At 33.3% G+C, this 13985-nt stretch overlaps 1 protein-coding gene across 1 annotated transcript; it reads left to right on the forward strand.

The window, feature by feature from the left end:
- Positions 1–11092: 11092 nt before the first annotated feature.
- On the forward strand, positions 11093–11952 carry LOC107821316 (zinc-finger homeodomain protein 11). The gene is given in 2 exon segments (XM_016647754.2): positions 11093–11428; positions 11430–11952. Coding segments are annotated over 2 exon segments (516 nt in total). The 5' UTR covers positions 11093–11183; the 3' UTR covers positions 11701–11952.
- The last annotated feature ends 2033 nt before the right edge of the window (positions 11953–13985 follow it).

Genomic DNA, 13985 nt, shown 5'->3' on the forward strand with positions numbered 1-13985 from the left:
TTAATTAGATGAGTCTATTATGGTTGTATTTATGATATTGCTTTTGGCTAGATTTGGGCTATTCAGAGTCGGATATTCGAGGGAAAGGCATTCTTACCGATTGATTGAGCTTAGTTCGAGGTAAGTGGCTTACCTAACTTTGTGTGGGGGGACTCCCCGTAGGATTTGTACTATTTTTTATATATGAGGGTCGTGTACGTGAGGTGACGAGTACGTACACGGGCTAATTGTGTAAAAACCCGATTTTTTTACTAAGTAATAACCTGATTTCTTTCTTATTTGAGTTTCATCAGCATGTGTAGTATCCTGCTAGATTAGAATATCATGTATACTTACCTTAACTGTTTGCTTGAACTACGTGCAGTATGTTTAGTGAATTTACCTGTTTTTCCTTAACTGGTACTTAGGTTGAACTGTAGAATTTCGTGTCGTGACTATTGAATTCTATTGTTTAGCTTCATATTTACTTTGGGACTACGGAACGGTATTCCGGGAGATCCCCCTGTACTGCATATTTACTTTGGGACTACGGAACGGTATTCCGGGAGATCCCCCAGTACTGCATATTTACTTTGGGACTACGGAACGGTATTCCGGGAGATCCCTCTGCACTTTTACGTTTGGAACTACGAGACGGTATGTCGGGAGATTCCCTGTTGTTATCGCTGTGTAATGAGTTGTTATCTTCTATGAATTCATTCTTTGTTAAATTTCAGCACTTATTTTAATACAATATTTCATTCTGTCTTAGTTTATTATTTATATACCAGTAGGGCCCTGACCTGATCTCGTCACTACTTGACCGAGGTTAGGCTTGACACTTATTGGGTACTATTGTGGTGTACTCATGCTACTCTTCTGCACATATTTTGTGTGCAGATCCAGGTATTTCTTATCAGCCCCGCTACTAGCTGAGAGTACTTGTTGTATGAAGACTTCAAGGTATATCTGTCGCGTCCGCAGACCTCGGAGTCCCCCTCTATTCCCTCTTATGTCATTTACCTTCCTTACTTCTGTTATTAGATTCTGGTGTATAGAGATACTAGTTTCTTTCTGTAACTTGTGACTTATGATATTCCGGGTTGTGGAATTTCTGTGTATTTAAGAATAGTCGGTTATTGTACATGCCAGGCGGCATGGTACCGAGTTATGTTGTTACTGCTACAGTTTGTTGTTAAATTTATGTTTTTATTTCATTATTCCGCAAATGATAGGCTTACCTAGTCGTAGAGTCTAGGTGCCGTCATGACGTCATACAGAGGGAAAATTTGGGTCGTGACATTAGTCTTTTAGTTGTCTTGGATTGTATCAAATACTTTTGTCTCTTTTATCATGAACTTAAGTATATTTTTGTGAAAATTCAGTACGCTAAACTTCAGCATGAACTCAATAACTTCTTGTTTAGGCTGAAGTTTTGGATAAAAAGTGTCGACTTTAGGACAAAAAGTTCATTAGCATATTTAGCATATTAGCATGAAGTTTTAACTTCTGCATGTTTAGTGTGAAGTGTTAGGAAATGAACAAAAAAACTTCAGCATATTCAGTCTAAAGTTTTAGCACATGAACTAAATAACTTCAGCATCTTTAGACTGAAGTTTTAGCACATGAACTAAATAACTTCAGCATATTAGCACATGAACTAAATATTAGCATATTAGCATGAAGTTTTAACTTCTGCATGTTTAGTGTGAAATGTTAGGAAATGAACAAAAAAACTCCAGCATGTTCAGTGTGAAGTTTTAGCACATGAACTAAATAATTTCAACATCTTTAGACTGAAGTTTTAGCACATGAACTAAATAACTTCAGCATATTAGCACATGAACTAAATATTAGCGTATTATCATATTAGCATGAAGTTTTAACTTATGCATGTTTAGTGTGAAGTGTTAGAAAATGAACAAAAAAACTTCAGCATGTTCAGTCTGAAGTTTTAGTACATGAACTAAATAACTTCAGCATCTTTAGACTGAAGTTTTTGTGGGAAACTCATTGCTAACCCTCAAAACTTCAGCATGTTTTGGTATTTTTTTTAACTTGATACTTATCTTTTTTGCATTTACTAGCTACTTTTTGTCTTTTATCACCTACTTCATCTTACATTTAAATTTGTCTGACCATATAGTAAATGAGCTGAAAAGTTACTTTTGAATTTACAAATAATAAATGAAAACTTTTCAGGCTGAAGTTATTTTTTTACTATAGAAAAACTGTGGACTTATTACGCTGAAGTTACATTTCTTTTTCCATTTACCACCTACTTATTTTCTTTACCACCTACTTATCTTGTTACATTCAATTTCTCTGAACGTAAAACAGTAAATAGACCTGAAAAGTTACCTTTGCATTTATAGATATTAAATTGATTAGGTGCACTCTTTGGCTATATTAACAATCTCTTCACTTGAAAATTTCATAGTTATCCATTGACTTCTATCATATTTCTTTAAATTTATATTCATCCTTAGCCCTTTAGATTTTTAAAAGAAATAATGTCTGGTGCTAGCGAAAGTAGGAAGGTTACAATGGATGAACTTATGCAGAAGTGGGAGAGTTTAAAGTTTGATTGGAATAGTTACGTACCAATGGCTAATCTTATGCAGACGTGGGATCAAATAAAGGCTGATTGGGAAAGAATCAGACCACAGTTTTTTACCGATGAATCATTCCAGAACAGGATGAACCTCGAACGCAGTTGTGAAGGTTATTCAACCTCGTTTGACAAAGTTGTCCGGTAGTTTGATTGTTTTAAGTTTCCCATCCGGGACGACTATGCCAAGCTGCAAAACAGCTTGAAGAGTCTTCCTTATCTTATGGACAGAGTAATAGTTGAACAAAGTCAGTTGCGTGATGAATTCAACAAGTTGAAGTGTGATCTCATTAGACTTTGTGGTCTTTTGCCCGAGTATCCTATAGTTATATCTGATACGGATGATGATGAGATATATCGAGAAATTGAAGATTACTGTTCTGGTGATGGTGATGATGCTTAGTTTTTGTAATCCTTTTTCTATGTTTTTCTTCTGTGTTTTTTGTTAATGTTTTTTTTTTGTTAGTTTTTATGTTTTTTTTTTTATGGCTCTTCTTTTTGTTTTGTCAATGTTTTGATGATGGTCGTGTTTTGTTAATGTTTATGTTGTTATATAAATGAAAATCGTGTTACGTTTTTTTGTATAATTTTTTAAAATTTTGAAGCCTGCATTATGATTTCAATGTAATAACATAGTATGTCAATATAAAACTTCATGCCTTATAAGCTGAAGTTAGCAAATATAAATTAGAAACTTGAACCTTTTTTATCTGAAGTTTATAGCTTTTGATAGTCACACTTTATAGGTTGTAGTTTTTTTGCATACATTTTTTCGTTAATAGGCAATCTTTTAAGAGGCAGACTTATATATGCGGAAATATTTTTGTTCATTTCATATAACTTCACACAAAACATGTTTAAGTTTTGTCCAATTGTGTGCAATTTTTGTAATGATTTTTTCCAAATTTTAGAGAGAATATGTAGAAGTTATTTAGTTCATTTTCTGAAACTTCAGTCTAAATATGCTGAAGTTTTGTTATACATATTTTTTTTTTGTGTGTGTTAAAGATATGTATTTCACTTATAATTTTTTTCTCGCTGAAGTCATTGCGTACTTTTTTAAAATGCAACCAAATATGTAAGTCGCGCAACAAAAATGAGTGGTTTGTACTTCAAGCAATATATAAAAGAGTATTTTTCAATCCAAGAGTTTATTTTTTTTATTTTTACAAAAACAATCACATTTCACATATATCATTCAATAATGAAAGTGTAAATTCAGACCAAGGATTATTGAACGTTAGAGTATTTTTCAGCGTGTTTCTTAGAATATGGATGATGTGCTGGAGAAGACAAGCAAGTTATTCTGTTATGCCCAATTTGTTTACAGCGACTGCATTTGGTAGACTTCAATTTCAGTCACAGGGATATGCCTCTTCTTTTATCTTCTTCCTTGTAAAATCTCTACATCGGGAGGTTTTGTGATTTCAGATTCTATATTTTGTGGAATATACCGTGAATTTTGATCTGCCACAGTATTCACATGTCCTTCATATGTTTTGAACCATGTTTCCCTTGAATACCATTTTGAGCAGTAATCAGATTTCTGCATATATCTCTTATTAATAGCAGCAATTACGTGTGGATAGGGCAATTCATCAAGTTGAAATTTCAAACAATCACAAGTTCTCTTTTTTAAGTCCACAATGAATTCCATTCCTTCACTATTTATTCTAAACAACATTGAATCAAGGTTGAACACCTAAGAAGGAATAAAAAAAACTATATTAGTGTATTATTGCTTCAAAAAGAAAAAGTATGAATTTTTTTATATGTAACCAGCAAATCACTACAGCAGATATAAAAAGCTGAAGTGATTATGCATTAGTTAATTACTTCAGAGAAAACACGTTGAAGTAAATTCTGAAGTTAATAAATATACTCACAAACATTTTGCAAGCCAAGTCCATCTTCTTGTTCATCTCTTCTTCTGCCCATATTGATATTTTGTGAAAAGTTTCATGTACTTTTTTTCTCCGTTCGTAAAATCACTCTCCCAACTTTTCTTGGAGGAAATCTAACATTCTTAAAATAGGCATCTCTCTCGCTTTTAGTAACACGGAATTCATTGATTCTATCATGTTTATTGTCAGCATATCATAACGTCGCTGTGGGAACCACGATCGAGCCCATCTCTCTGGCGGCTCTTCCATTATGTAATTGTATATTTTCTTATCAACACTTTTGATTTGGGACATTAACTGATTAAAATCTTCACGTTTGTATGACCTTGCAGCGCTTTGAAAAAGATTTATTACCGTATCTTTTGCATGTCTTTGCTTTAAATTTTTCTCAAAGTGATAGAGGCAGATACTATGGTGAGCTTCAGGATAAACTTTTCTAATCCCATTTGTGATAGATTGGTTTCTATCTGATAAGAAAACCAGTTCACGATGGACTTGAATTGCTTTTCTCATTTCGCCGAAGAACCAAATGTATGCATCATTGTTTTCTGAATCTGCTACACCAAAAGATAGAGGAAAGATTTGATTGTTTGCATCCTTTGATACAACAATAAATAGAACGCCATGATATTTTGACTTTAAGAACGTTGCATCTACTGCAATCACGGGTCTATAGTAGCACCAACCAGCTATTGATGTAGCAGGAGCAAAGAACATGTAAGCAAATTTGTACAGTGAAACACAAAAAAAATAAATCATAAGGTGTGAAGTTTTTCAAATAGGAATATTTGAAACTTCAGGCTGATGGTTAGTATTGTTTTGCTTACCGATTTTGCTCATCTCTTTTTATGCTAGTGTACGTCCCTGAGTTTTTATGTACCATCATGAGTAGGTATGAAGGAAGAATCTGATAATTCTCTTCCGGTGTTCCCCTTATACAAGCAATAGTTTTTTGAATAGCGTGCCATGCCTTCCAATGTCAATTCCAAATTTCTTTTTCATTTTACTTTTTACAAAGGCTGGTGTAACCTCAATCTTTTTATCTCAAACATGTTCTAAAATTTGTTCACTTATAAAATTTGATGTAGCATGCTTCTGATCTGATTTTCTTGCATCAACCGAGAATTCATGGTTGTTATGATATTTTATCACCCTGAAAAGTGAGGAATTTTTTATTCTGGTAGCACGTACATTCCAACTACATTTCTCCACGATGCATTCCAGCTCGTATCTCTTTGAACATGATCTAACAGTAGTGAATTCAACTTTTTGGTTTATCTCCAAGCTACAGAAAAATTTAGTCATGTTCTTCTTGTTCTCAAAAATTGATCCTACTCTTACTTCCTCAGGCACTGCATCGTGCCTAAGTATTTTACATGGTGGAGATTCTTTCAGCTTTCTCCTCACTTTTTTTCTTGATTTCATAGAAACAGTAGAAATTTCAGCAATTTCTCCAATTGTATCTTATGTTATCGGTATCAATTCCCTATTTTCTTCATCTTCGTTGTTGTTTGTCATTGCAGATGGTAACAAAAATATTTATTGGATCGTGTGTTGGTTGTATATTTGCATTATTAGTTGTCATTCTTCTTCTTGATCGTCAACAAACTGGTATGAATTTATTGTAGCGGCGGGTAATTGTTGCAGCATTCCATATTCTGAAACAGTCATAATGTTAGAAGGTTGTTGCTCGTTGTCTACTTCCATTATTGGCTGTTCTAGTTCATGTTGATAACCAGCAAATTGTTCTTAATCTATTGTATATGCAAGAGATGATTTGAATATTGCAGATTCTGAAGCAGCTATACTGTCAGAAATGAGTTGTATTTTTTCGACGGCAAAATGACAATTCTTGTAGGCTGAATTAGTTGTTAGCAAATGTATACAAGTTCTGAGTTCTTCATCTGAAGTTACAAGCATCCCTTTGCTTGTATTTAGTTTGATATCAAACCATATGTTTAGTGAATATTTGGTTGAATCAATATTTGTAACTTCACTAATTTTCTTTTGAAAAGTATAGAATGATACTTGTTTATTAAGCAGAACAAGTTTTGTATCATGATCCAAGTATTTGAAATCAAAAGTCCACCTCCCATTGAAAGTAATAACAAGGCAAATCGAACTCATCCTGCAGAAGCATGTTTAGTGTCAAGTATTAGGAAACTGAACAAAAGAATTCAAGTGTAAAGTTTATAAAAAATTCATTAGAAAATTACATACTGCAGGAAAAAAATTTAAGCGCATTTAAGTTAAAATTTTAGCAACTGTACTGGAATACTTCAGCTTGTTTATACTGAAGTTTTCGAAAAAAAGCTCAAGAAAAAGTTATTTTGGTATGAACTTTTAGCAAATGAACTAAATTTAACTTCAGCATGCACGAGAAAATTACATAGTGCAGGAGAAAAACTTCAGCACGTTTTTCTTGAAGTTTTTACAAATGAACTAAACAACTTCAACATTTTCTGCTGAAGTTACGGAAAAAGCTCATGACAAAACTATTGAATGCAGGAAAAAACTTCAGCATATTTTAGTGATGAAATCTTAGCAAATGAACTAAAAAACTTAAGCTTGTCATACTGAAGTTTTCGAAAAAAGCTCATGAAAAAGTTGTTTAATGCAGGACAAAACTTAAGCACATTTTGGTATGAACTTTCAGCAAATGAACTAAATTTAACTTCAGCATGCATTAAATAAAATTCATTAGAAAATTACATAGTGCAGGAGGAAAACTTCAGCACGTTTGTCCTGAAGTTTTTACAAATAAACTAAACAACTTCAGTATTTTCTGCTGAAGTTTCGGAAAAAGCTCATGAGAAAATTATTGAACGCAGGATATAACTTCAGCATATTTTAGTGTTGAAATCTTAGCAAATGAACTAAAAAACTTCAGTTTGTTTAGACTGCAAGACAAATACTTCAGCATTTTTAGTGTGAATTTTTAGCAAATTATGTAAAAACTTAGCTTGTTTAGCAAATAAACCAAAAACTTCAGCATGTTTTTCGTCATAACAAAACTGTTGAATGCAGGACAAAATTTCAGCATATTTGTCCTGCATTTAACAGTATTCATAAGCAAGAATTTTTAGCTTTCACGTTAAATTAGAATGCAAAGTTTTTGAAGATCTATCAGTAAAAAGTTCATGTTTCATCCGTCAAACAACTTCATGCAAGTGTGATTAAAATCTACGCGTTGATTGAATTAAAACTTAAAAAGCATGATGAATTACGAAAATAATTACAGAAACATATATCATGAAGATTAATCCGTTTCAAAAACTAATTTGAATTCTGAAGATGAATTGTAATACTTACAATGTATTTTGTAATTTTGAATTTGAAATTTGAATCTGGTTCAACTTTCTGGTTTGCGAGAGGAGATCTGAGGAGGGACGGAGTGATGGAGGAGAACCGTAAAGTGATTTATGCGTGATGCATCTTTTATATGTTTTGTCAGGGGTATAATTGTCATATTATTATGGATTTTTTGTCAGCTAGCTACCAAATCAATAATTTTTAAAAATAGAGTACAGGTTAAAAGGTGGTACAAATATAGGGTATGACTGCAAATAGCCCAGCGATGCGTAACATATATTTAATCTGTATGTCGATTTTTGCATAAGGGATCCAAAATAATCTACATTGGGCCCGTCGACCCAGCTCCTATCCCGATTTTGGTCCAGTTATAGGCTAGGTCGGTTCATGGGTCAAAACTTGGGTGTGGACCGAGCCCAGTATGTGGGCCAAGACCGGCCCAAGCCCAGTCTCAATCTTATTCTTCACTCAAAATAATCCAAAAAAGAAAAGATTTACTTGAACTTTTCCCTTACTAGCATCGAAGTGACATAGAGTCATATATTCCATCCCTCTACACTTCGATTGCAGGTCAGCCTCTAACTCTAGTTAAAGTGTTCAATCAGAGTTGATTGGGTGGTATAGTCGTCGTAATGCTTGTGTCTTTCATATTTTGAAATTTAGTTTAGCCCACCCATCTGTTGTATTTTCCTCCACTCAACGCATGCCATTATTGTATGTTGGATTGTCAACATTTTTTCACTATAGGTCGATCGTTATATTAGGAATTAAGTCCTTTTGTCATATCAACTACGTCTAATTAATTGTATTTTAGACGAGCAAAATGCTACTAGTATATACAAATGCTTAAGGCCACACCCCAAACACGTTCTCCATTATTCTGAATTCTGATTTCTCATAAAAGTGGCCAAAAGTACAAAAAGGACTGGCTGGTCCTCTCCATCATTATTTCTCTGCATATTCCCGAAGAGTGCATTATTGAGATTATCCCATACTGTTCACGGGTCCCTTCCACACCTACTCAAAGTTAATGTTGTACAATTAATACTTATACCCCACAATGTCATGAGAATACGATTATTAATTCCATATTTTAACCTTAGGAAAATTTACATTTTAGTATAAAAAGATTGAAAAAACATTATTGTTTTTCCCCATACGAGTGAAGTCAGCCTTAGACATGTTCATTGGACAGAATATTTGTGTTCATGAACTAGGACAAATTTTGACTCTCCTTACCCCTCTGGCTCCATTGTTTTTGTAGCATTAATTTAATTATAATCACTCAAGATTCATTGATTTTGCAACTATCCCTTTGTATTGACCAGCTCATGTGATGTGCCCAATTACAAGGGAAGAAAGGGCCCCATTGATAATAATTTCAACCCATTTTAACTGCATGTCATATTACAGTTTTTATAATCCAAAAATATTCAGTTGTGATCACAAACAAATTAAAATGATCCAATGGTTGAAATAAGAAAGTCACAAATAAAACGATACAAGAGATGAAGAAATGCTAATCATGATCAAATGATATTAAAGTAGAATTTCTATATTAGTCAATTTAATTAGTACGAAGAAACTGTGACTAATCAAACTATTTTAATGGTCCATGAAATTTAATAGGATGTGGCATAGCTTCTTTAAAGAAAGAATAATGAAGTCGTTAACATTTTTAAGATTAGGTCCGACAATGAAGAACTGACTCATGCATTGAAATTGAATTATCCTTTTCTGATATTATTGAATTGATATTGTGAAGATTTTGTTTCACATAATCACGTTGGTTTCTGCAGAACTAAAAATGCTTTCTTGTGCTGTCAATGGTCGACTTGTCTTGCACAAGAACTACATCAATATTCACAAAAATGTTTTACAGATCACCTAACTACTCCCTGTCTCTTAAACATGAGGCCTTACTCTAATGTCAGAATACCTATGCCTTGACTACTAAATATTTGTTAATTCAACATAATCTTTGCTATATTTTGAATCCATTTTAAGTTCATGAATGTATTTCGTTTCTCTCTTTGGACAAATGATGTTTATAGATTTTAGAGATAAGTAAAAACGTCCGCGGGAGAGCAACAATAAAAAAAATTGGTGTAATTTCACAAATGGGGTCTGTAGAGGTAGAGTGTACACAGACCTTACCCCTACCTTGTGAGGGTAAAGAGGTGGTTTTCGATAGACCCTCGGCTCAAGGAAAGATGAAAAAGAAGAAACATCAATAGCAACAAGCAATAAACAACAACTCGATAATAGATCAACCGTAACAAAAGAAACAAGAATAGGAATAAAAATGAGAAAGAGAAACACCAGAGAGTAAAAGAGAACTAAGCATAAGAAAATACACCCAGAAGAAAATGTTTGGTTATGGAAGTATTTGACATATGATAAACCCAGAAGATAAGAGGCAGGGCAGATGATTGTGTTTTTATGATAGTATTGAGCATTAAAAAACTAACGACAATGTTTCCATGTTAACTGGTAAGTAATACTTATGTAGTAGCAAGAGTTGAGATACTTGTAAGAAAATGGCTCACGCTCATAAATGACATGAATTATAACCTGCATCTAATTTATATTTATTAAGAAAATATTATCAATTTGAGGTGGTCAAGTAGTGACCAATTATTTTCAAGAAATATTCTTTTACGAAAAATAATATTGACAGTCTTAGCACACACATTCCATGTCACATCCTAGTGTAACTAAGATAAAGAAATGTACCTTTATTTAGAATTGAGGCCAAATCAATTTAGCTCATAAAGTAGAGGAAGACTTTGTCCTCAAATTAACATGTTAAGGAAGTAAAAACTTGTTTTTTTGCCACTTAAGAAGTAAAAACTTGTTTTTTTCCCACTTAAGAAGTAAAAACTTGTACTTTTGGTCCAGTCAAAGACACCTTAACTTTCCTTCTGGTATGTCAAGAGTTTGACTTATAATAAGAGTGTATATGTAAGTGAACCGCTATTGTTGATACTTGGTGTAAGGTGAAAAAAGAAAGATGGAGCTACGTTGTTATAAAACAAAAAAAACATTAGATCATGTACGAGCGGACTATGCAAAAAAAAAAAAAATGTACCAGTGTTATAAAATAATTTATAACTTAAACAGTCGCTCACCCCATCACTTAAACTAAAAATAACAGTAAAATATATAATATTATGTATATAATAATATATAACCAGGGTATAATTTATGTATACCGAATAAGTAAAATAAAGAATAAATTCAAATGGCTATTTGTGTAAGATACTGTTATTAAAAACTAGGGAATGCAATGTGCATATAAAGCTTATCATCATTAAGTGGCAACAACGTACAGTAGAAAGGCAAGAGAGGAAGAATAAGGAGAGGGAGAGAGAATAATGCAAGGAGACAAAGCAAATGACAATATTTACAGAGAGTGCTTAAGGAACCATGCAGCCAGCCTCGGAAGTTATGCCACTGACGGCTGTGGAGAATTCACTCTTGATGACGACGACAACAACAACAACACTTCCCCGGGCAGCGCAAGCTTACACTGCGCTGCCTGTGGTTGTCATGGTGAAAGTCATTTACGGTGCTAGTTACAGCAACAATAGCAGCCGCGACCGAGAAATCATGGCAGCAGATGACTACGCCGGAGGGAGGACAGCTGAGGAGTCACCGAGGAGCGGGAAGAAGAGATTTCGGACAAAGTTTACGACAGATCAGAAGGAGAAAATGCTGGCATTTGCGGAGAAATTAGGATGGACGCTGCAAAGGAAAGATCAAGAAAATGAAACTGAAAGATTTTGCAGAGAGGTAGGGGTAAGTAGAAAGGTGTTTAAAGTATGGATGCATAATCATAAGAATAACACTTCCTCTATATCCACTGGCAATGCATCTTCTCTTACTCAATAAGATTTAGTAATTCTTACTTCTCAAGGAGTACTAGGTTAAGTTATTCCCTTTTTATCTTTTTCCTTTTGTTTTAATCCACTAATTAATATCCAAATCTTGTACTGCAGCACTTGAGACATTTTTACCTTGTTCCTTTTCCATTTTCTTCTGATACAACTATAAGAATCAATGAATGTAACTGCATCTAAGGAGTGTTAGGATGGTAATGTGCACCGATGAGGATTGTGGTGGAATGATAAGTAGTTATTATTCTTAACGAAAGGTCTTGGATTCGAGCCCTATATATGAAGTCACTATTGTTAGAAAACGTTGTACCCTAATATAAAACTTTTCCGTGCGAATTCGAATTTAATCAGGCCCAATGCTGGTACCAAATATCGGATGGGAATACCTTTGTTCTTTCTTTGATGAGAAAATGACACACATAGGAAAAAGTCCTTCAACTTAAGTTCTAGCAAAAAAATGGATACTATCAGTTCTATATTTTTAGAATTGTAGATAGGTTTCAAACATATATATGCTGTTTTAGATCTATGTACAGCAATAGGTAGGAGAATTTCTGATGCTTCTGAAATCTTATCCCTTTGGCCTTCGGAAATCTATATATGCAGAAACTGTCTCTTTGCGTCCATCCATATATCAAAACTTGCATTGAACTTTTTCTACTCTTTGGTCACCTTTAAAGATAATAAATATTGTTATTGATTAGAGAATGCTAGCACAAATGAAAAATAAAATTAAAAAAAAAAAAGGAAATATAAATATCCGTTTTTGATTTTGCGTGTTAAACAGTCAGGGGCCATTTGGCAAGATGTATAAGAATAGTACCGAGCGTAGTGTATTAGTAATGCTGAAATTAGTAATATTGAGATTAATTATATTTCGTACTGACTATTTGTTTGGTGTACTAAAAGTTTTAAAAAGGCGATATTAATTATAATTATACATACTAAAACAAACAAAACTATAATAGTTAAACTTAAGAGTTGGAACGTACCGAATTGACGAACAACTTCTTGAATATATTAATTATATATTAATAATACAAAAACTAATACATATAAAATTTTCTCAAATACATCCTACTAGATGAGGCCGAGTGACTTGGATAGACTTGCATTCATACTTGTCCGAGTCTCTGCAATATTTGTGGTTGGAATAAGTCACAATCGTAATGGACCAAATTTGGGAAAATCATTGCACTAAACGTGTCAAAACTTAGCCCACACCCTTATTTCCGCTCCTTGTAGCCGAATGCTTCAGTATTCTGTTTCGTGCTACTTGAAGTTCTACCCCTTTTTGGTAATTCATGTTGTATACAGGGCGGAGCTAGGAGACGGTTATATCTGAATTTCTTTCGCAAAAAATTGCATTACACATACAAGATTAGAATTCTTTCTTAAAGTTTAAATAATATATGTTCAAAGAGGAAAGACTTCGGCCTTAAAATTGTCTCATGGTAAAAATTAAGACATAAATTAAGTGTTTATATCAAATCAATAGTGTTTGTACGCTACACTTTTATCACTTAATCATGATATTCTCTTTCTCCTTTTCGTTTCTTGTAGTACTACTTTTCATAATTCCCTCCTCAACATAACCTTTCTGAGTACTATCAGCGTACATTCCTCCTCCCTGCAATTTCAACATATGACGACTCAAAATTTTAAATTCCAAAGTTTCAATAACCAGAATGACATTAACGAGTGACTCAGAAGCAACTCTTGCTTAACATAAACATGCAGCTAGCCGCGTGCCACAAAAAATCATATTTTTCACTAATGATCAAATTATACACAAACGAAGTAAAGGATTTTGGGACAATTATAATCTATACAAGTTTGAAAACAAGATTGTTTCCCCTTCACTGGACAGAATATTTGTGTTCATGAACTAGGACAAATCTTGACCCTCTTACCCCTCTGGCTCGATTGTTCTTGTAGCATTAAACTATTTACAATCACTCAAGATGCTCTGATGATTTTGAAACTATCCTTTTTTATTGCTCAGCTCATGTGCTGTGCCCATTTACAACAAGTTCAACCAATTTAATTGATCATCATATGAATATCTTATACTATAATACAAAAATATTCAGTTGTATACAAAAGCAAAACAACCCAGTGGTTCTCACAAATAGGAAAAGAAAGCAAATTCAAGAAGAAGTCACCTTTAATTTTACATATAAGAGAACTGTCTAATCATGATCAAATGTTATGAATCTAAACTTTCTATATATGTCAGTTTAATTAGTATGAAGAAACTGTGAAAATCAAGAATCACGA

Source organism: Nicotiana tabacum, chromosome 4, assembly GCF_000715075.1.
Source record: "Nicotiana tabacum cultivar K326 chromosome 4, ASM71507v2, whole genome shotgun sequence".
In the NCBI taxonomy this organism is placed as follows: Eukaryota; Viridiplantae; Streptophyta; class Magnoliopsida; order Solanales; family Solanaceae; genus Nicotiana; species Nicotiana tabacum.